This window comes from Melopsittacus undulatus, chromosome 5 (genome assembly GCF_012275295.1).
Source record: "Melopsittacus undulatus isolate bMelUnd1 chromosome 5, bMelUnd1.mat.Z, whole genome shotgun sequence".
NCBI lineage: Eukaryota > Metazoa > Chordata > Aves > Psittaciformes > Psittaculidae > Melopsittacus > Melopsittacus undulatus.
This window is the reverse complement of record NC_047531.1, coordinates 55,347,728-55,372,568: the sequence shown is the minus strand read 5'-3', so window position 1 is coordinate 55,372,568 and position 24,841 is coordinate 55,347,728. Positions and strand designations below refer to the sequence as shown.

Below are 24,841 nucleotides of genomic sequence, written 5' to 3'. Positions count from 1 at the left end.
TTCTGCTGAGAAATATCTGTCATCTGGGAGCTGATATATTTTCATTTATTTGTTTAATGAGCATCTCCCTGGCCAACATTTCCCCTCTGCAGCTCTGCTATTCTATCCCTAGGCAGCAGGGAAAATATAAGGAGTGAAAGCTTGGCGTGTGTGATGCCTGAGAGACAAGGGAAGCTGGAGGAGGATGGGGGGCAATGAAAGAGTGGGGAAAATCTGACAGAGCCAGATTAAAACCAGGCATTGTCAATGCATGGCATGTAGCTCACTGGGATTGATGGGATGTGCCAACATGCTGATTCCCAGATGCACTGAGCCCTTATATTTTTCACAGATATAAAGGGCATGTTTTGGTGTTGAAAATTTCTGGAAAACATAGAACTTTTCTTTGGGAACACCCTGCCTACAGAAAGTGTCCCAGAGGCTGTTTACTCTGTAGCCTGAGCTACAGGCAGCCTGGTCCTGACACGAAAATTAGGTGTCTTGTTTGGATAAATAACAATTTAATAAGCTTTCCATTTCCCTCCAGCCAGCCAGAGCATGCTCACTGCCTGCATGCTCACTAGCATGGGTTATCACAGTCTTCCTCCCCTCCCTAACCTCAGAGGCTTGCTGTTACATATATTTATGGAAGGAGGCTGTGAACAGCAGAGACAAGCAGAGTGCAGAGGGGTGTGAGGCAAGCCTCCAGCACCAAAGATGCTTTCTTCAATTCCCTCCCTGCCATGGAGCAGTACAACCCTATGGCAACAAACTCCAGAGCCTCCTGACGATGCTCCTAAGCAAAATCAGCCATCTGGGTCTCCACTGTGGAGGACCAGGAGCCACCAAAGCAAACGTCCTGCTTGAGAGCTGAACCCATGCTGAAATAAAGGGTTGGTCAACACCCAGCTATGGACTGTGCTATCCTCAAGCCCTGCAAATCCTAGAGCCTCTGGGGCTTTCTCTGGATTTAAAAGGTGTACCTGCTGGCAGCTTTTGTTCTGTAGCTGATTAAATGTGTGGGCTCCTTTCTCACCTCGTATTTCGGAACTGGGGAGCTGGAATTAATCTCATTGGAAGAGTATGACTTGATGAAAGCGCACAGTTTGCCATAGTTAAGTGCTTTCACATTTACATGATAAAGGTCAGCCAGCAGAAAAGATAGTGTGTGATAAAACACAGAAACACATTTTTAAAAAGTGCTTAAGCTTGGACATTTTGGATATATTTATGTGAATCTGACATCATTATCCTGAGGAGTCAGGAAAAGTGTAGCTATCAACAGCATTGACTAAAATGAAGAGCAATTCCTTGAGAGAGCATCTGTGTTACCAAAACATTAACAAGCATATTTTCAAAGTTTTCTGTATTAATTTCTTTTCCTCTGATTTTAATTTTTAGTCAAGGAATGTGGCTTTGTGTGCACATGTGTCAGTTTCCTTCATTTTATTTACTGTTAAAACACGGAAGACCTGTGTTAAACTGGATTAGCAGTGTCCCAAGGCAAAACATTCACACTCACTAATATTGAGCACTTTAGTATTTTCACCATGGTTTCATTGCTTTTTTGGCACCTGCGCCTCAGGCTCATCACAGAGTCTGGGATGATTTCTCTAACCAAGTGTTTGCATTAAGCACAGTCAGAAATCGGGATGGGTGGGACCAGTTTTTTGTGCCAGAGCTTTCTCTCTCACGGCATCTCCTCTTCTTGGAAGAGATGCTCTAAATTCATCAAGGCTTGATTCTCATTAACGGTTTATAATGCCACTCCCGATGCTCATGAAACATTCATTAACCTCACAAAATGCATAAGATTGGCTTAAAAAAAGGATGAGATTTTTATGATATTAAAAATATTATGCATGTGAGGATCTCTCAGTTGAAATCCAAGGGGTTTAAGTCTGTTTTTTCATGGCTCAATTTTCACACACACACACACACACACTGGGAAGAAGGTGCTGTTCAAGTGCATCACAGGAAATCCTGGAGAACCAGGAGAGTTGTGAAAATAGCAAACAAAAATGTCTGATTTCTGATATTAGCAACACTGCAGTTATATGGAGAATAAGGAAAACTACAATATATTGTGACCAAATTACAACACCAAGCAGAAAAAGCAGTAAGAAGGGCAAGCCTTTGGTGACATGGTCTAGGGTGAGGCATCTTTGGCCACGGCAGCGGAGTTGGAACTAGATGACCTTAAGGTCCTTTCCAACCCTAACCATTCTATGAGTCTATGATTCTGTGGTAAAAGGCACAAACTGTTTTATACAATGTGGCGGTAGTTTTTTCTATGTCAGCTCTGGCTTCAAAACCAACTATCAGAGAAAGAAGAGGGCAATTACGTTGAGTTACATGCTAGTTCCCTGGTTCATGGGAATTTCTTTTAGGAGCACTTTTTACATCTGTAGGAAGAAAGGGCCAATAGGACCTATTTTGGATTCATCGCCCTTAAGATAGGGGGGAACATGCTGTGTGGGACCAATCAAGGTAATCCTGGCAATAGTCCACTGAGCCACACCCACATGTTTCCTCCCTTCTTATCCTTAGTGCAAAGTTGGAGGAGCAGCAGTTTTTCATGAGTACGGTCATCTCATGTGAGTTTTTTTCAAGTGCCACTTATGACACTTCAGGCCCTTTCTATCACATCCCAGCGTTTACAGCATAAACTGCATGGCATCACGGATATCCTTCAGCTGTGAGACAGACACTGGGCCACAAGTAGATAGAAAGACACATTTGTCATTTTTAGAGGGTTTGGACATGACTGCTTGGACAAAGTAGGAAACCAAAACTGAAAAATGGGATCCCATCATCATCCTTTGGGCTGAAGATACCAAAACTTCTGCCCTTACCCCTTCAGAAAGCACAAAGCATTAGGGTTTGATTCTGCAGCCCACAGCCACGGAAGAGCAGATAATGTTTGTAGGACAGCCCTTACTGCAGTCACTAGAATGAGTGTGTGAGGCAGGAGCTGCACAATCAGGTAGTCATTTGCTGTGGCTGAATGTGAGAAGGTGTTAAAAGCCTGCAGGAAATAGCTATTTTCTGGGGAAATTGTACTATCTAGTTTCCCTACCACTTACTCAAGTGGGTGAACAATCTATATGTAAGAGTAGATTAATTATTGCTGGACTTACTAAGGGCATTTGCTTTGGGCAGAAGGCCTCAGGGCTCTATAATCATTTTATTGCTCTGTTGACCTTACAATTGATGGTTCTAATTAATAAATTCAATTAATATTAAAACCAGGTACTACTGTGGATGACTCATTTCCTATACTTGCAGAAGACTCTTTATTGACAGCTTTATTCAAAACATTGTTCTCATTCAGTGAGTCTGTTCTTTCAATTTATACATTGTATTTCTATGCCCGTGTAGCTGACACTGATAGTATTCACAGAGGCCTAGAATGGTTTGGGTTGGAAAGTACCTGAAAAATATGTAGTCCCAGTCCCCTGCCATGGGTGGGGAGACCTTCCACTAGACCAGGTTGCTCCAAGCCCCATCCAGCCTGGCCTTGAACACTGCCAGGGATGGGGTAGCCACAATTTCTCTGGGCAACCTGTGCCAGTGCCTCACCACCCTTGCAAGGAAGAAAGTAATTTGAATGTAATTTAAAAGGGAAAATAAAATAGCACATTTTTTAGTAATCCACATATATCATACATGAGTTTTGCAGAGTGCCTACATCATTAAAGAAGCCTAAATCAGAACAAGATCTCTGCTTATAGTTTTGCTGAAATTTATCCACTTCCTTTACAGAAAGGTTTCACTAACCAGATCAATGGAAAACAGTGAAATAGAATACATTTCTGCTTTATCTGTATTTGCATTTGGCAATCTTTATAGAAAACTTTAGCACACCATGCTGTGGAACAGTTAGATGTGAAACCTGGCAGAGAAAAAAAGTCAGTTTTCAAAGGTTTATAGAGGTGTGCTGGAGCTGTGCAGTTATGAGAACCTTGTCACCCAACCCTGTATCCCCACATGGGGCCACTGGCTGTGGTCAAAGCCCATGGGAACAATGCTCAAAGCATAGCATCCCTATCTGCTGCTGCAGGTATGGAGAAAAACAGGGCTTGGTGGTCTTAACATGAGCACCCACACTTTGTGGCTTCTGAACTTAGGCATTTTGTGCTTCAATTTCCCTTTTTCTCCATGGGGGCAATATTTCACCTCACAGAGACCTTATAGAAATAAATTACCTAACTACAGGGAGTAGGGGGAGCCCCAAGTAATGAGCATGGGGAGCAAGCCTGAGAGGAAATGAGTAATCCTGCCTCCAGAGCACAGCTTTGGCCATGCACAGTAAATAAGGCCTGGGGGCATATATTGAGCAATGAGGTTAAATAAAATATTGAACAGCTGTTCATTAAGAGCAACATAAAGCTAGTGAGCCTTCCCATCCCCTGTTTGTGATCATCTACCACAGTAATGAAGGGCCATATCCCAATGCATGCATGCAAGCGGCAGAATACAGGCTGCAAGATCCCACCTGGTTTCCATCATTTCCTAGCTTTGGAGTGATTTATGAAATCTCAAAGTTACTGCCGTGGTTTAAGGCCAGCCAGTAACTCAGAACCATGCGGCCGCTCACTCACTGACCCCCTTCTTTGCCTCCCCTCCCCCCTGGCTCTTAAAGGGATGGGGAGGAGAATGGAAAGAACGTAACTCCCATGGGTTGAGGTAAGAACAGTCCAGTAACTAAGGTATAACACAAACCACTGCTGCTACCACCGATAATAATAATGATAAGGGAAATAACAAGGTGAGAGAACAATTGTTCACCACCTGCTGGCCAATACCTAGCCTAACCTGAGCAGCGATCTGGGCCTGCCTCATAAGTCCCCCCAGTTTATATAGTGGGCATGATGTGCTGTGGTATGGAATACCCCTTTGGCTAGTTTGAGTCAGGTGTCCTGTCTCTGCTTCCTCCTGACTTCCCGTGCCCCTCCTCACTGGCAGAGCATGAGACTGAAAAAGTCCTTGATTGGAGTAAACATTACTTAGCAACAACTAAAACACTGGTGTGTTATCAGCATTGTTCTCAGACTAAAGTCAAAAACACAGCACTGTACCAGCTACTAACGAGAAAAAAAAGCCTGCTATGGCTGAACCCAGGACAGTTACCTACGTAGGCATATGTGTCTGAGGGGGAAGTGTTCGCCTCTTCTGCTGTCACAACAAAGTACAATGGATTAAGACTTCATCATAGACGTGGGGAGCTACAGAAAGGGTGTTTACTCACAACTTCAACAGTGATTTAATTCAGAGCTGCATCATGTGGGTGTAATTACTCACCGCAAATCAATTGCCTCCCATCCTGAAAGTCATCTCTAACACAGCCTGAGAGTTCTCTGCAGACAGTGGGGGACCCACACCTGCATGCAAGGTGAGGGTGCTCTGTTGGGATGCACAGGAGGTACTGCAGCTACAGGGCATACACATGTACAATAGTCACAAGAGCTCAAGTGATCACCATTACCTGTTCGGCTAGCAGCGAGGCCAGGCTTGAGTAAGCATCTGCAAACTCTGGGCCATACTTAATGGAGTCCCGCAGTAAGATCACAGCTTCCTCCTTCTTCCCTTGGGACCTGCATGAAAGGGAAGGAGGGAAAGAAAGAAATGTTCCTGTAAGCACAAGTTTAAGTCATCCCACTGATTAACTAGTTTAAAGAGATGTGAAAGTGCCCAGCTTGACCTTTTCAACAAAGACTAAATGATTCACTTGTGCATCCTCTCCACAGTGTGCATCTCCTCAGCCCATCACTGTTTCCATATGTTATTTTCAGGGGCTGGGAGAACATAGGCTTTAATGAATCTGCTGTTTGGTCTTCTATTCTGGTATCTGTCATAGTGAGCAGTACGTGATGATCCTAGTGAAGACAAAACACTGCCCAAAACTACTCATTCCTCAGCCCCACATGCTGAAGAACAAAAGGTATTTTTATTGCTTGCTATCAGGCAAGCAGTACAGGCCACATGCACTGTGTGTTGAGTCATAACCACTAGGTTTTGCAAACTTCTCCAGTGCCACCATACATGTCCTCTCAGTATTTCTCTTTATGGCAAATATATCACATTCTTATGCATTCAACCAATCAGGAGTTAAAGGTACATAAAGGACAAGATAGCAAAAGTATCCCCAGGCATGAAGTATTATGCAAGACCCTCCCATCAATATCCTTGGGAAGTCACATGCCCTATAGGAACGGATGCTGTCAGGGTAACACCAAGTTTGCAGTCAGCTTCTGGAGGCCCCAGTCATGTCATTGAGGTCCTGGGAACAGGACATTTGCTCTCAACAACCCCGCTCACATCAGTAGGTTGGCAAAACCAAAACATTTACATTTTCCTAAACCCCCCCTGCATGTTCCTAGACAATGAGTGCTGTTATAGAGCCACTTATGACTTAGTTAAATTATACTTTGAAATTAAGATGTTGCTAAGTTAAATCTGCCTTGGCTTCTAAAAACTGCTTAGTAAGTCAGTCATTAGGCTAGAGTAATCTGCTCTTCAGATCCTAACATTATGAACAAAGATAGTTGAGAGCTGGCTATGCTGATGAGCTAGGGTTTTTTCCAGACTTGCTCTGCATTTATTACCTTGGAAAACAGAAAAGGTTTCCTGAACAAAAATCTAAGGATGTTTATTTATTTGAGCTACATTTCTCCAGTATCTCGGTGTATTTCTTTCCTTAGAAAAATGAGGTTTCATGAACAAACATCTATGGATGTTTAGCTGGACTGGAACATTTTCCTTGTGTTGGTTGTAGAAAGAATATGAATAGGAGAAATTTTGTTTCTTTTCTTTACAAAAAGAAACAAAAGGCTTTGGGACACAAAATATGTGAACACCTTGCTGCTTTGGCCTTAGATTTCATCTGAATGACACAGTCAAGTAACCAGATCTCGTTTATAAGGTGCAAATTTCAGCTGATAATATATGTGGCTTTGCAGATTTCTCCCCTTTCTAGCTGTGTAGCTGGAAGAATATTTTGTCTGTGCATTAAGCTAAGTAAAGCCAGTTGTGCTGGTCTTTTTCTTCTTCCAGTGGTGTTCCATATGAATTACATGAATGAAGCAAAAACAAATAAATAACCACTTTTCTCCTATACTAATTAGAGACCAGCTAGCTTGTCCATTTATAAAACTTTTGGCTACAGTTTCGTGACACATTTTTATAAATCAAAACCAGATGACTGCTTTATAAAGGTATTGATGTTTGGCAAAAAAACCCTAGGAAATGCCAGCTACAGAAATAAAAGGATTAAGTGATCCACTCAGCAGCAGTAAAAGTTCCCATTACCCATAAGCATACACTCTGAACATGGGGCAGGCCTCTTAATTACTCCTTTTTTTCCCAAGTGGCCTTTCTTTCTTTTTTCTTTTGATCCAAGAACAATGTTTGTCTCCTGAAAGTGGGGGTAGAGAGGGAAAGATTAAGGCATCTTTCTATGTGACAGACTGAATTACATTAAAAGAAGCAGATCCAGTAGTTTCTCAGAGGGCTTAGGCCTGCAAGATACCAGGCGATCTGGCCAAGCACTTAAACGCATACTTAACTTTTATGTATGCAAGTTGAAAATTAATTACTGACTGAAGTGCTTTTCTGGATCAAGGCCAATACTTTGCAGGATCAAGGCTGCGGCTTTTATAGATCTCGGGCAGTTTGGGAGAGCACAGAGAATTGGACAGTCATATACACTAATTTACCATAAACTGGGGATCTGGGGCAGGAAAAGCTAGGTACGTATACTTTTGCTATGACAGAGAGAACAAATTCAACTGATATAAGAAGTTTATGATCACTCAAACTGATTTTTCTCCAAATACCCTGCCTTACAATGCCCTCTCCTGACTCCCTCTTCCACTGGAGCTCTCAATCTGCCCTCTACAATCAGTGTGCTTGAGCTCAGAGCAAGACAAAGCTCTTTCCACTGGTAGCATCTCTGCCATACTTTTGCAAGTGCCCCACAGTTGGACAAGCACCAGTTTAAACCACTCCACAGAAGTCTGATGATACACAGGGCTGTGTGTGAGCAAATTTCACTTGCAACATAAAGAGTAACCTAGGAATTAGTGCCTTAGGAAATGTTTTAGCTGTCAAGATTTGTTTTATTTTGCAAAGTTAGTTCTGTAAAGCCAGAATCACAGAACCCAGTAAGTTCTCCACAACTGAACATCTCATCTTGGTTTCACATCATAATTCAAGGAGAACTCACAGTGTCTAACTCTGTCTGCCTGAAAGGAAGCCTCTAAGCCTGTTTGACTCCCTGGTTTAAAACTGATTCAGGTGATTTAGATGCACTCCTTTGCCATTCATCTATACTATGCAGAGGACACCAAAGTGGGGGATGGGGCAATACACTGCAAGGCAGAGCTGCTTTTCAGAGGGACCAGGTCTGATGGGAACCTCATGAAGTTCAACAAAAGCAAATGCAAGTCCTGCACCTGGAGTGGAATAACTCCGTGTGCAAGCTCAGGTTGGGGGATGACTGGAGTCCTGGTGGAGAACAACTTGACCATGGGCCAGCAATGCACCCTACATTGCAAAGAAAGCCAGAGAAGTGATCCTTCCCCTTTATATGATACTTGTCAGACCCTACCTGGAGCAATGTCTATTAAGAGCTGGGCTCCCCAGTGCAAGAGGGCCAAAAGAGGGCCACTAGAAGTTAGGGCTAGAGCATCTGTTGCTTTGAGGAAAGGCTGAAAGAGCCGTATCTGTGCAGTCTGGAGAAAACAAGGCTCAGGGGTGACTTCATTGCTGGATGCTATTGTCTGGCTGGAAGATACAGAAAGACCGGAGCCAAACTCTTCTCAGAGGTACATGGTGACAAGACAAGAAGCAACAGATGCAAGTAGGACTATGGGAAATTCTGATTAGATATAAGGAAATATATTTTTCCAGCACAAGGGTGGTCAAACACTGTAACAGGTTGCACAAAGAGATTGTGGCATTTCTGTAACACCTTGGAGGTGCTCATGATTCAGCTGGATGCAGCCTTAAGCAACCTGACCCAATTAGACTTGCTCTAAGCAGCAGGATTGGCCAAATGATTTTCAGAGGTCCATTCCAACCTAAGTTATTTCTCTAATCTACTATAAATTTGACACTGCCAGAGTTTGTTTTTTGTTGGTTTGGATTTTTTCGTTTGGTTGGGGGTTTTAGGGGGGTTTTGGGGGGGATTTTTTAGGAAACAGGCTACAACATGTATGTGGTACTGATGGATAACTATAGAACTTCATGTAATGCAGAGTATCCTAACCAGACACCATCCAGAAAGCCAGATGCACTACCACTGAATATTATCACTCAGTTTGCTTCTTTAAATGGAAGAGATGTTTCACTCTCTAAAAGATCTTAAATCTCAATACACGTAATATCTGTCTCCATCTTCAGACAGTTACACAAACCTGTCTCAGCACATTGACACACATACATATCCAGAAGCCTGTATCAGAGAGAGCAAACAGCCCTCCTTCCCCTGAACGGATGGTTTCACTAAACATTGACTAAATCATGGCAACAGGACACATTGTGTATTATTCTACATTCAGAAGAGAAGCAGTGGCATTCAGTGGCATTGTTTCTAGGCATTTCACTTTCCCTCTGGAAATGAAACCATAACACACTCAAAGCACAAAAGAGTTACGAGCCTTTTCTTTATAAGAAACAGTGTACTGAATATTGGAGTGTTTGAGGTATGTATATATAGAGTACTGCAACTGAGAAGTTCTCTCCCATTCTTCCTGCAACAGAAAGCTGAGATAAATATTTACTTCGTGTTCATAATATTTTATTTCTCATCTCTTTACAGAATATCCCACAGACTATAAATTTGTGAGGTATTCTGAATGATATTAATCTCAGTTTTTCATGCTGTATCTCCAAAAAAATAGTGTATATAGAGAAGTTAAATATTTATTTAAAGGGAAGCTTCAAAACAAAACACAAGAAAGCAGCATCAGGGTGCTCTGTGTCACTGATGACGGGCCATGAAAACAGAGAAAGAGATTTCTCACTTTTAGGTAGGCCATCTTTGGGTCTATTTTAAGTAAGAAATCTGTTGGCATTGTGTAATTATCTACTCACCAATATTTATTGTAAGCAAGAATATGATGACATACAATTTTATTTTAGGGTAGGTAAACAAAACCAGAGGCTTATTCAGCCATTACTCTGCAATGCTTCCTGAGAACATTCATCTTCTGGCACAGTTGTTCTCATTACATGCAAACAGAAAATGGAAACATCTTTTTTCATCTAGGACTTCTATAGAAAAAAAACCTTAAAAATTCGACCCTGTGGTCCTCAAACCAGATTTTTAGTAAATCAGAAGCAACTGATGCTTAGATAGCTTATTTACAAGGAATAAGGAGAGGCAGATTCCCACATGGGAATAGCAAACCCATCTTTCCAAAATCCTGGAGATCCTCTTTCTCAGCACTCCAGGAGGTGAAATCTAATATCCACCACCATATTTCTACACTATAAGCAGGGATGGGTGTAAGGAACCAAGCAGAATTCAACTGGAAATTCCCTATGCCAGACAGTTTTGTTACTAGTCCTAGTAAATTTATGGGTGGAACCTGAGTGTTTTCTTTTAATGAGTTTATCGCAAACATCACACACCTTTAACATAGTACGATGTGTGGCACCACGGAACAATGCTGAGCATGTAATATCCAAAGGGGGACACAATATTTTAACTACCACATTAGGAAAAAAATGACATATTGCATACAAAACAAACAGTAGCTCTAAGAGATTTTACCACACCTCCTTTGTGCTTTGCTAATGCAACAAATCCAGTTTCTACCCATCTGCTGGGTCATAAAGAACCTATCAACAGGCCAGATTTAAACATTATTGACATGAGATGTCATGGTGCAGCTTCTGGCTTATATCCTTTTGTATTAATATTTTATATTAAAAAAGAATATCACAAAGAATAATAAGGCAATCATGATGAATTAAAAGGACAATATGTATTTTTAAAAACTATTGCCACTGAAGATTAATTTCGATAAACCAAATCTGATGAATAATAAAAAGACCTTCCATTTCTCTTGCAGTAAGACTGTCCTTACCATTTTTCTTTCTTGTGAATATTTCCAGTAAAACCCTCACCTATTTTCTAATTGCAACACAACTGCAAACACCACCTTAAGTGATATAGTACACAGCATAAAGATATCCAAACTACCATAAAGATATCCAAACTAGCATAAGGATATCCAAACTAGGCCTTACCTTTGTGCTGGCACTCTTGGCTGGCACTAAGAAATAATGCAACTCCTCCATCAGTTGGCAGAAAAAAACTAGTTTGGTTTTCCCAACTAGTGTTGGGAAAATGTGAATTTCCTTGGTGCCTGTTCTGGGTTCAACTTACTTGAGCAGGTTGCCGAGATTAAAGAGAGCTCGATTGTGCTGAGGGTTTAACTGAAGGGCCCGTCTATAGTACTCTTTTGCCTCCACCACATCTTTGGTCAATGTCCCCAAGTTGTTGAGAGCACTTGCGTGACGAGGGTACAGTCTAGGAAAAATGAAACATCAAGTTACAGACACTCATTAATTGACAAATAAAGCCAAAGTCACTAATGCTGCCATCACTGCTTTTTACCACTTAGTAAAGGGAAGGATGTCAGCTAGGAAACACTGTTTTCCCTTCATTTGCAGCAGATCCTCATGGGACCCTGAGGAACCTTTTCAACTCCCAAAGAGACAGCAAATCAGATCTTCTTCTACAGTTCCTGTATGCCTCCAGGGCAAAAGGGAGCACTGAACACTTCTGAATGTCTCTTTTACCCTCAAAGCAAAAGGCAAAATGACTAAAGCAGCTTGAATGTTTTTATGCTAAATGTTTTTCAAACAAGCAAGAGCTGCTTTATCAAAAATATGTTTCCAATGAGAACATGTTTTGAAATATGCAGAAACCAAGAAAACAGTTTTAATTGATCTGTTTTGTTGTTTGTTGGGTTTTTTTCTAGATCAGTTTTCCACAGTAAATGTAATAAAGTGCAAAGGGAAACTTGAAATCAGCTGTTGAACAAGGTTTTCAGGACCAAACAAAATGATACAAAAATCTGGAAATAGGCTGCTTAACAGTATGAATTCCCTAAGCTTCTAGTTATAATTTTTTACTAAGTGGTTCAGTTCTTTTAACTGATCTGTTGATCTTTACATCAAACTGTTTCAGTTACAACACTACATATTGGCCCAAGTGTTAAAATTTCTCCATGAACTAAGCACCATGTTACGGTCCATTCAGCTGCTTCAATTCTCAAAGTTGTGCTCCTACATTAATATTTTGGTTTGGAGATCTTCCACCAGAAAACTCTCGAGGGGAAAGTAATCCAGGGTAAGATTTAGCACCCAGGACCCTTTGTGTCATAGATGGGGGAAAACTGAGATTATTATAATGAAGAAATAAATCTATGTCAGTAGCCCACAAGTCCCAGGCACGCTGGAAGACCAACTGCTTGAGAAAGTCCAATGTTCTGGTATGAAATGGTGCACAGGTGCTTGCCCACTGAACTCAAGATGACCATTCATGATAGGGAGGAAGCAGGTTAAGATGGGCAATGCTTGCATTTTAGAAGACCCAGTCACAAATCCCGCTGCCACTGTAGATATTCTGTTTTAAATGAGGACATCTGACATTTCTTTGCCTTAGGTCCCTGTTCACGGGAAAGTGATGTGGATAATGACATTAAAAGTAGTTGGCTATGATAGCTCAGGGTACAGCATGAGGAGGGGCATTTAAAGGAAGAAGGGATTAAGACTCCATAATATAGTCTGAATCTGAAGTTTGCAACTGTTTTTAATCTAAGACTTCCCATGGTGGGTTTTTTTTTTTTGTCTGAAGTTTTTCATTATGTCAGTTCAGCCCTGGGATTTTCTGTGCTTAAGTACCATGAATAATTTAGTATTTTACACACTGCTGCAACATTTGTATCAGTCACATTTTTGCTTCACAGAATATAAGTGATTTTGGCACAGTCTTACTTGGGGGTGAAGCTGGGAACACATGAAGGGAAAATGGACATGCACCAGTAACAGACCCAGGATGTTTCCTACAACTAAGCAAGAGAAGAGGCCAAAGTCCCTTTGTTTTACCCAACAATAAGCCTAGCAGACAAAGATTACTTATTGAGCCTGTTATAATGACAGAAGATAAATGTAGTGACTGCCACTTATAGTAACTAATGACTGCAGACTCTATGAACCTCTGTCCTGTACAGATAAGCATCTTGTCTCTCAGAGGCAACCACTTCTGCTGCAGGCCTTCAGGTGCATTGCCCAGTGTCTCCACTCACCCATACCACCTGCCTTCTCTGCTCAAGTAATTTTTGAAAGGTTTCCCAATTGGTTTTGTCACAGAGGAGCAGAGACTAGGAAATTCATGGTGAGACTGCATTTGGCAGAGGAATAGTATCACCTTCCATCACTGAAGTTACCCGGTGAGCCTGACACATTTTGGGATGCAAGAGGCTACCTGCGCTTGGAGAACCAGCAAAGGACAAGAGGATGATGAGAATACATGGATCTTGACCTTGGCCCTAAAACCCACTGGTCATCAAGGCTAAGCCTCCACAGCTGAAGCAAGCTGGGAGAAATGCTTTCCACAGCAGCAGCAGAAGAGCAATGGGAAGGACCAAGCTTACTTGCTCTTCAGCACTTGGAAAGCAGCTCTGTGTGATACTTTGACCAGGATCCTGAGTGAAGCATCTTATCTTAAGGCAAATGACCAATGGCTCAGCCTTGTTTCCCATTTTTCCATGTGATTCTGACACTGTTTGGACAAAAAGAAGGTCTGGGAGATATATTTCTGAGGCTGGTTTTTTTTTCCAGTTGGCTGTGGTAAAAGCTGTGCACTACTTTTGTCAGTACTCGCACATAAAAACAGCCTTAATATCTGACATGAAACTTCTTCAGTTATGAGTGGGCAAAAGTATTTCAGACAAGTCTTGGGAAAGAAACAGATTAACATTTTACAGCCCTAAATCTGATGATTTTTCTCTCAAACTCAGAAATTAATTCTGTTCTTGGCCTCTGGTGCTCCCATGACATTTTAGGCCCAGAAGATTTCCTTGCACCAATGTGGAGAGGAATGAAAACTCAAGATTAAAAACAAGAACTGATTTCACCTTTAAATTGCACAGTTTTGACCAGCAGCTACATAAATACACTTCTGCACTCAGCACTAAAACCTCTCGACAGCAAATCACAGGATGCAAGCACAACTCCCATGCATCCTGGGCTCTGCTTCTTGTGTTTTACATTTATTCATTACATCTCATTGCCTTTTCCAAGAAATGCAAATGAAAAACCAGAACCCCAGCTAGCAAAAATTGTCAGCTTAAACCCGCTTAGCATCTGGCCTGAAGAACTTCTGACATTTGCAATTTTACATACCTGAACAAACATTGAGAGAAAAATCTGAGCACAGTGAGATAAGGCAATGGCATTGAGCTTTGCCATTAGGGTTCAGTTCTTTACAGCTTTATTTGGAATATTACTTTATTAAGGTGGTAGAGAGAGATGCCATTCAACTGAGTTCAGCAGAGCTATAACCAAGCCCTAAGAAAGCATCACATCTAATAAAGTAACCAGAGCCAGAAGCTGAGCCCATGACCATCCATGCTGTTGTACTGTTAAACATGGTTGCCAACACTTTCACACCAACCTCAAATAGTTGCCAGGAGTGCTCCAGGGCTAGGCTCAGACCAGGGTTTGGTCCCAGCAGCCAAGCTGGGTTTGGCCACTGTTTCTCAAAGGATACAAATACTGAACACTTGTGGTCAGTTTATGCCAACCGACCTAAGGGCTAGAGAATGGGGACGAGACCCTTTTTTATTTATTAGTATGGATGTTGACTAAAGCACTAATGGCATTATTCAACCCACCCTCTGTTCATGCACACCCACTGCTGCTACTAATGACTTCCTGGGGATAAAACCAGAGTAGAACAAAGTCTTGTGGCTGGATTTACAGAACTGTGTAAAACTTGACCATAAATGACTAATTAAACCAACATTTACTTAAGAACTCTCAAAATGTTTCTGCAAAACTTGCAGATACACCATTTGCAAACTGGTTTGCTGTATGTCATCTATTTTTTTTTATGAATGGAGGCACATGAACACTGTTTTCCCTTTTGATGTTATCAGAAGGCTTGTGCTGTTTCTCAATACTTTTGGAACTGGCTCCAGTGATTGCCAATATCTACTCTGCTTATTTTGACCATAAGCTCTCTGATGCAAAATTGCCTCTTCCCACATGTATTTATTTTTTTGAAGGGTCAGAAACACATTACTGGGACAAGGAGGTCTCCAGTTAACCTGAGGTCTCTTCATGCCACAATAATGACAATACTCAAAAGCCAGACCTTATTTTACAGTCAGGATACTGAGATGCAAGGAATCAGTTGGAACATATATGCCTTGTTTTGCAGCCTCTCTCAAGAAACAAAGCTTCCTATCTGGACACACACAGAGCTGTATTTTCCTTGCCACCATCACTGATAATGGTAACAGTCTGCAGGCAATATCCTTCTTGCTATGCATCTGATTAGGTAAAAATTCCTCTAGGCTTCACCTAATCAAATGCAAGTGCTGCATTATTTATGAAAGAAAGCTGAATTTCATTAAACTTATTCTACAAGAAGCAGTTCATGTAAAAAAAAATCAGTTTCTCCTTTCTTTTAGAAATCAGAATAATTTTCTTTAAAAACCTACATTCACAGGCAACTATAATAGAAGTTTTGAAATGGCAAGATTGCTCTAGAAAAAAAGAATCCAACACATAAAAGTATATTTTTAATCAGACTGGGATTTCATTTCTAAAGGGAAGACAAGTTTCCTTGTTGCAGAATGAATAATTCAAATGATTCCTCCAGTGCTGTATCTGCAATTGTCAGAATAAATTTAAGCTGCTTTCCCTTTAACTAGTACAGGTATACACTGCACAAGAAGTACTGCTAGTAATTATCCTCACTTCTTTTAGGCTAGCAAAATTCCCTCTAATACCACCAAACAAAAGCCTTATTGACTTGCATAGCCAACAGATTCAGTTTCAAAAGAAGATACCAGTAATAAAACATAACACAGTCATCAAAATGCTGATGACCATTTAATTTGCCTTTTCATTTAATGCTGCTATTACCTGAAGCATCTTTTCTTCGATTTGAGGGGTTTTGTTTGGCACCATATCTGAACTACAAGACAATTCCAGTAAAAAGAGGAAGGGAGGGAATCTGTTGTCATGACTACAACATATAATCCACCAAGAATTTTAGTTCTTTTAATTCAGATTGAGAGAGACCACTTAAGCAACTGGCAAGCTCTCCTCCCAGTCCTGCCTTTAAACAGCCCATAGTCTGGTGCCAGAGGTATTCAGGGGGCAAAAGCCGTTAGTGTGACAACTCCCTACTTGCTCTTAAGAGCATTATGTGGGTTTTGCACAGCCGTTGCTGTGCAGGGACAGAAAGTAACAGGGGACAGGGCCAGACCAACCTGCAATAAAGCCTGCAAATCTCCCACAAACAGCATGGAAAAAGCTTCAATGCCAGATTTCAGGGTCCATGCAGCCCCCCACAGCCACCGCATAATGAAAGATTATTGAAAGCAGTCCAGAGCCACCTCTCAGAGCTAGGACAGCCATGAGATGTCACACACTAGGGTGCGATTCTCTCTGGTGTCCCAGCCTAATGCTCAGCCCCTCACCACTCTCCAAGTATTGATGATAAGCCTGTTCCCAGTGACTTAAAACATGAGTCCTTAAAGCTATTATAAAAGCTGTAAGCAACACTGGCTATTATTATCCTAATGGCCATGCAATGGCAGCAGCAGAAAGAAAAAAACTGCCTGCATTACCTTGCACAATATTCAAAGGGGCTCCACGCACATTAATTTCTGGTAAAAAGAAGAATCAGCAACTTATTCAGCTGGGAAGAACAAGCGTGCCTGGTTTTTGTTAATGCATCTTTTGATTAAAGAATGCATTTAAAACCTAGCATTCGCAGGGAACGTTCCACCTTTGAAGCAGCTGTGATTAATTACCACCACTGAGCTGCCATGACAAAACAGGTTGTGTTACCTCTCTTGTTCCTAAGAGAAAAAGGGAGGCTGAAAGCCCCTGGGACAGACCTCCTCTCTTAAGTCCTCCATAGCGCAGAACACGTCCCTGCTGCCTGCTTTCAGCTCTCCCCATGCCTACATGACCCTATCACAGTGCTCAGCATCCACAAGGCTCACTTCAGCCAGATTAAGCATGCAGTCAGGCCTTAATTATTCAAGCCTAATTACTTGCTGGCAGCATGGTAACTAGTTTTTAAGGCACATTTTGCCCCATTCCAACATATATTGTAATATTTTATTAGCATCGTTTTGCCAACAAAAGTAAGAATGCTACATGAATAATGTTTTGTCTGTGCCAAATTTTTATACTGCGCATTTTATATTTATTCCGGTATACTATTTCAAGCCAATTTTCCAATCTTAATATTACCTCACACTCATGTTCATGTGTCTACGTAGTTCTCAATAAAGCTCTATATCATGCTGAATTAAAGTTTGACTTGATGTAATTCTGAGACCAGTCATCCTATAGGGAGCAATCCTGCACTGGCAACAACTTGGGCCATGGCCTCAAGCGTGGCACCTTGTTCTAAGAGCTGCTCTACACGATGTAGAGACGTGTAGGGTCATGAAGCCAGATCCTATGTCTGTCTCAAAAAGGCCTTCAATTTGCAGCATTTGAATTCCTTTTATAGCGGGAGAGATGATCCTGCAATATTAAGCAGCAGCTGATTTTCTTCTGAAGAGTTTTTGTAGTTGCATCAGTATTTCCTCAAAGGTAACACCCTTCAGCTTGGCAGAAGGTTTGTGGCAGGCTGGGGCTTTTTATATTTAAAAAAACCAAACCCCAAACCTGGAAATCCTGTTGAAAAAAAACAGTAGGTGAGAGATCTAACGCTTTTAGGTTCTACTGGAAGCCTCAGGCATAATCTTCTTCAGTGAAAGCGTGACAAAGCAGTCAGACTCCTGGCTGTACACAGGTTGGGTATTACATCACACTCATTTCCAAGTACTCAGCTATGAGGTGGCCTGGCTCAGGGCCTGACACAACACTGGGAACAAGACAGGGAGTGATCGCACCACAGCATGGTGCCAGGAGCTCCCAGAGCATCCCTTAGCAGCTCTGTGGGTCCCATTAGAGTCCTCACTGGTGTTACATGGACTGGCTCAGGTCCTGATAAAGGTCCTGCTCAAGAAGTCAGTGTGGAGAATACCAGATCACCAGTGCTTATAGCTAGTTCAGACACCCACCCAGGTTGGCCTCTCCCTGCTGCTGCTGAAGGGTAGGGGGTCCCCTGACAGATGCTTTGGGTACCCCAGCCTGCCTCAGAAGTCTTCTACCTTCTGGTGGGCAGAATTCACCCACATTTTGGCCCTGACTACCTACAATGTGGACACTGAGAGATGGTGCTCATCTCTGCCACACTTCCCACATGGCCTAGGGCAACTCTGTTTTTCAGAGCATCCATGCCCTGTCACTAAAGGGACAATAAAACTTCCCTGCCCCATTCTATTACCTCTCCACTCACAGCACTAGCCCTCTGTGGTGATGACAACCTCCAGCTTCAGTCAGTGGTCAGCACAGTGGAACTTGATCTCAGCTGGGATCTCCAGAGGCTAGTTTAGCATAAATAGTAAGTTCTGAATCTCAGCCAGGGATTGGTGGAATGAAGAAGGGTCCTTCTCCCCCTGGCAGGAACAGCAGCCCATGGGCACCCTACCACCAGGGTGAGCCCCAAAGCTGATGGGCAGAGCACAGGTATGTGTTGTACCCTAGTATTGAGTAAAACCTCTCTGGGACAGAAATGAGGGAGAAGAGAACCTGAATAGATTTAATGTGTACATTGACAAATGCCCCATTAACTCTTTGGAAAAAAAACCACCCAGAAGCATGCCATTTATAAAGCAAACCTGCAGCTCATTAAACAATGCTACAATTTCTGAATTTTCACTAAATTTTCAAACCTGGGCAGAGGCAGAAGCTTAAGAGTTACAGTTGAGAAGAAAACCAGGATTTTAAGTCAAACAGTGTTACAGCTAAATATAAATAAATAAAATGTTTCCTGCTAAATTCACATGTTCCCTGCAGTGCTGAGGCAATATGAGGTTATCAAGCTGGGCTGCCTGCTTATGCTCTCACATAAAAAATTTATGTAGGATTCATGTAAGTCCTGGAAAATTCCAGAAACCACTCAAGCCAAACAAAGGACCAATAATTCACGACGTGCCTGACTTACAGACAGCGTGAACAGTGCGGGCACATCCATAGAGCCCACAGAAACTAGAGGTACACCACAGCAAACAGGAGACCACTGGGTGAGTTCTTCCACCAAACCACTACATGAGGGGATGAAATAACAACCTGTGTCTCTCTGAAGCAGATGGGATGAAATCACACCTATCATCTCCCAAGGTTAAGAGGCACTGGAGGAAGCTGTGCAGCCCCACACCGTCACCCATAATCACTGCTGTCTCCAAGATGTCTGTGGGTTGCTTCAGTCTTTGGTGTAAATCAGAGCAGAACCCACTCCAACAGTGCCCAAATTGCTCAAAGGGGCCATTCAGAAATCTAGGGATAAGCAGAGTGCCTCAGCAGCTCCTGCCAAGCCTTCACAGAAAGTCTCAAGGTTGTCATTGACAGACGTGTGCTGGAAACCAATTTTCCTGCTGACCCGTGGTAAGGAGCAGTGAAGACAAGTCTCTGATGATTTAGCACGATGATAATAAGTGCTACTTGGTCATTCTTTGATGAAAGTTTTCACAAAGACAAGGACAGCCAGCTAGGGAAAAAGAAATAACTGTAGGATCAAGTCATTAACCCTTGGATCTGAGGTTCTCATTAGCCAAAAGTGAAAAGTAGACCCAAACACCTGAGTAATACAGCCATAAGTCTCTCTCTGCACAGCCCACATAAAAATCAAAATGGAGCTTCATTAGGGAAACAGCTTCCATTACCCAGATTTTCAGCTCAGTCCCTGATATTTAAGTAGTCAGAGCCTGAGGTAGGCTACAGAGCAGTCATTCTCACAGCTGATGGGGCCTCTTCTCCAAGAAGATGCATTTGAAAAGCCATCAAGTCCCTGAAGAACAGTGTAGAAGGACCTGCAACCATGACAGAAGCCATGTTCTAGAAAGGGGCCCTGGCTGTAAATATCATTGTCCATGGGTGAGTTATGTATGCATCTGTGTGTACCTTCCACCACTGTCACAGAATCACAGAATCCCAAGGGTTGGAAGGGACCTCGAAAGATCATCTAGTCCAACCCCCCTCCAAGAGCAGGGTAACCTAGAGTACATCACACAGGAACTTGTGTCAGTGCAGTTACACATTTACCTCTGCATCAGGGCACATGACTGCACTTACACTCGTTCTGGTTTTGAGAAAATAAAAGCCCATGCCTAATTATTATTTTATCACTAAAAAGTAGAAAAACTGAGCAGAGGTGAAGCACACCCCAAAACAGGCAGGGATTAGCACTTTATAGAGAACGAATATATTGCACTGGCTAAAGGAGCTTGGCCATCATCCCATGCACTGTGCTGTAAAGGCCATTAAGTCTCTGATTCAAATTATCAGGCAGCCTTCTCAACCATCAATTACTACTAAATTACTCAACAGTTCTGCCTAGCTTCAGGACAACCACCATATACACATACACAGGAGAACCAATTACCCCAAAAGCCTATTGTCAAAACACAATTCAGAAGAACACTGTGCAAAGATGTTTCTGACTACTTGGATGTGACCTGCCTCAAGTCTGTAACACCCACCAATGCAGTGCATTATGTGAAGTCTCTATGAAGATGTTTCATCAAGTGCCTAAGCAGAGGGCTTGCTCCAAGGGCCTGACCTAAGTACCATTAAGTGTCAGAAAGGCACTCACAGTTTCGGGAGCAAACAGAGCCGTGGCAGTCACAGCAAAGCAGCACTGCACATTTTTGACTCACTGTAAAAACAGGCTAACAAATGGTGCTGGTATTTTAATTCTTTCCAGAAATAAATCACAGATGGTATCCAAGGCCACCTGCAGTCCACGCTGAGAGGCACTTTCAAGGCACACACACAGGCACACACACACACAAAGGGCCTTATGAATACAATTTTTTTACTGCATGGAGAGTGCAATTTAACTGAATTTAAACAACCCCAGATACTGTTGATTTAAGATATATAAAAACCCAGTGGGAAGGTGTGTGGGAAAGCTTAGCAGGAAACCTGAGTCTCCCTTACAGGATTAGGGCTTTATTTCTAAAGTGGAGTGAGGAGAAAGCAGCTTTGCTTGTTCTTTTTCTTTCCACTCCAGTGATGTTATGAACCGACTTTATTCCCTCAGTGAGGGACATAGATATGGTACCCACACTGATTCCTCTCCCTCCTCCTCCATCTAGCCTGCATTCAAGTACGAAGTATACACAAGCACGATCTCGTGACACTTCTTGATGCCACAAACCAGCACTCCCAGTTTCCATGGGTAAGCAATGCTCTGTGAGAGCCCCACCACATGTCACGGCACCAAGTGTTTTCATACTGGTCCATCTGCCTCCTGGCCCACTCCCTCCTCCCTTCTTAAGGCTGAGCACCAGAGCAACTCCCTGTGCTTCAAAGAAAGCCAGCCCAAGTATTCCTGCTTGCTAGCCAGAGGCCCTCTTCTCTGGAAGACGCCACAAAGAAGAATGGAGGCTTCTGCAAGGCAGGCTGGTCCCCTTCCCTGCTCTGTTTGGTCAGCAGCATTTGGCAGAGACAGTCCACAGGGAGCTTATGGCTATGAACCTGTTGATGGATCATACACACACACGCAGGCACACTGCAGACATGTACGCATTCTCATGTACACACACCAGTGCACTTATGTACATAAATTCACACTTTTATATATGGTGGATACCTCCTGCAGAACTCTACAGTACCAGGTATTACACTGATAGTAAGAAGCAGCATACCAGAGGCCAGTGCAGCGTTGCCCTGAGGTGCCTAGTGCTTGCAGGACCAGCCTGAGTCTCTACTTCACCCCTCTGCCCTCACCCTACTGTCTGTGTTTCTTTCTTCCTATCACTTTTCATTTTTGAGTCCCCCAATCCCATTTCTGTGACTTTCATCCAGCAAAAAACATTATGAAGAAAAAAATCAGTTATGATTCCACCATTTATATTATATCATGGTCACAGTATCAGCCTTCAGATGAAGATAACTTTCTCTCCCACTATTAACTTAAACACAACACTGGCAATTTTTAATTAAGGGAAAATCTATATGGTTTTATATGAAAGAATGCAAATATGAATTTTCAGATGCTGACCAGACACAGAAATGCAGCTTGAATAGCACAGAATTATTATTAGTACATTTATTCACCCAACTCCAGCAAGAAACCCAGCAACCTCCTTCAGCCACACCGGCTGCTCCTTGCATCAATTTGCCATCCATGGGAAGCCTGGCCCTGGCAATGAGCACATAGATGGTAAGACAGTGCTGCTTTGGGAATTAAAATTTTGAATGAGTGCCACTGTAGCAGGGAAGGTGAATTTCTCCCCCTCTTCCCAGTTGTTAAAAGGGTTATTAAAGACATAATGAATGTTCATCAGATGGATTTTAAGCCTCTGCTGTTTTCCTCTCTGCATGTCAGCACATGTGCATTCCTGAGGAGCAATAAAACAGTCTCAACAGCAACGTCCAGCAAACAAGGCTGGGGAAAAGCAGGACAAAAGCCTGCTAGCCATCAACAACAGCAAAAATGTCTTCATTAGCACATCAGAGTTGTTCTTCATATTTGCGTGAGGTTGCACACCCTCATATTCACACTCACAAACACGAGAGTGGCAAGACAAGTTTTGCTTCAGACAAGACCAGCACGGTTTGATCTGCAGGAGCAGGAAGTCTCTGAAATGCCTCACAGCACCAGCATATCTGCAGCAGAAGCAGCAGCACGGACGTTAAGGCCAGCTTTCAGAGCAGCCATGGTCAATTCATATCTCAGAGTATTTCTGGACTTTATTTTTTGCAAGGAAAAAACCTAAGTATCTCCTGGGGTCACTACCACATGTGAGGCAAACCAGTGAAGCAGTCCAGTCCAGCAGTGTGTTTTTCTTGTTTTACTGAACGTAAGCTGAAAGGTTTATAACCCACTGCTACAACTGCAGAACACCCACCAGCTATTCATCAGGTCTACTTTACGGGTAACTCATCTTGCATCTCCGAAGGGCTCTGCTTCCATCATTCCTCTTTTAGGACCCCAACATACAGGAGGAGCCTTTCCTACATACACAGAATTTGTACTTTTCATTCTCCACATCTCCAATTCAAATGGTTTTCTCCATTTCTGCATTTCATTTCAGTTTCATTTCCCCCACTCTTGGACAGCATAATCAGATTGCACTAATTACCTAAGCCTGGCTAAATCAGGGTGTTGTGTCACCGGCCCCTGGGCTGGGGAATGAGCCTTTTGACAGGCCACCTGCAACAGCATCAACAAGTGGTTGCTGGACTCGATCACCAAGTTTGCCTTTGAAACTTGTGCTGTTGTTTCACTGTCAGAGAAAGCACATTCTCCTCCACCACTTACCTGCCCTGACGTTAATAGAGAGGTGCCAGCAAAGGACCAACCTGATTTTGAAAGCAGGAATGAGAGCAAGTGAATGAAGTACCAGGGATTAACTTTCCCAAGATTTAGTCTCAATTGTTATTATTTCATTACATAACCTGTGTGCACTTCAGCATCTTTTCCCACAGCAATAGCTACAACATCACCTACCTACTTCACAGGAGCAATGGGTTGCTCTGCTGAGTAGCTACATGGCAACCAACACTTCTGGCAGAGCAGCAGCACGTGGAAGCGCATCGTTACGTTGGTGGAATGGTAATTGCAAGCGGTTCAAGCAACGGAGTGTAGACTGACAGGATCACTTTTGTTTAGCAAACAGTTAAACTCATTCACCAGAGATCAAGCAGACCTTACACTGTAATTTGGCACAAGCTTAGAAGTAAGCTGGAATGGTGGATGAGCCATCACACGTGCCTCAGACAGAGCCAGTATGAGGCACATGTTCTCTCTTTCCTACCTCCCAGGAGCTCCCGGGCAGTGGTAGTCCATGTCCTTAATGACTCAATTTCCTTATTAATTCCTTCCTTGATCTCACTGCACACTAGGCAGATACAATATTTTGATCTTCCCTACTTCTGACAGTGCTGCTGCCAGACTGCAAAGCCTCTTGAGTAGCTTGTGTTTGCTATAATCTGGGATCCAAGTGGATCCACCTGGACTCACCCAGAAAGCAGACACCCAGAGAGAGATACCAGGGGGGAAACCAGGGAAGCTTGTTGTGTTAGCATTTCAGTGGCTCATCTGCCTGCTCCCTGATGAGAAAATTCATGGAGTGAGTGGGTAATCCAGCTTCCCAGCTGTTCTTCCATTTTCAGGTCAGGACAGTAGCCAAAAATACCCTGAACCATCAAAATCTGGTCAGGATTTTAGAGCTACTACTTCCTTCTCTCTACCTGTAGAATAACTGGCCTACAATCAGAGCAGTGGTTGCACAGGTGGAATGTGTGAGGATGGGTAAATAGCTTGGACATGAAATCTGTTCTTAGCTGAGATACCTGTCTAGGGTCTTCCACTATATCCACCATCATGTTGCTTGTCCCACATCCATCATCTTCTCTACTGCTTCAATGCAGCCATCACATGTAGGCACCTAGCAGAGGCTGCAAAGCCTACACACAACCCCAGGCATTTCAGAAGGGGTATGTCTGAGGGAAAGACATGGAATGTAATTCTCAA

General features: G+C 42.7%; 1 protein-coding gene across 1 annotated transcript in view; it reads right to left on the bottom strand.

Moving 5' to 3' along the window:
• TMTC1 (transmembrane O-mannosyltransferase targeting cadherins 1) overlaps positions 1-24,841 on the bottom strand; it is a 145,526-nt gene that overhangs the window by 12,244 nt on the left and 108,441 nt on the right. The window contains exons 10-11 of the mRNA XM_034063247.1: positions 11,378-11,521; positions 5,468-5,576 (exon numbers count right to left, since the gene is read on the bottom strand). Of these exons, the coding sequence (XP_033919138.1) occupies positions 5,468-5,576; positions 11,378-11,521 (253 nt within the window). The remainder of the gene's footprint in view (positions 1-5,467; positions 5,577-11,377; positions 11,522-24,841) is intronic.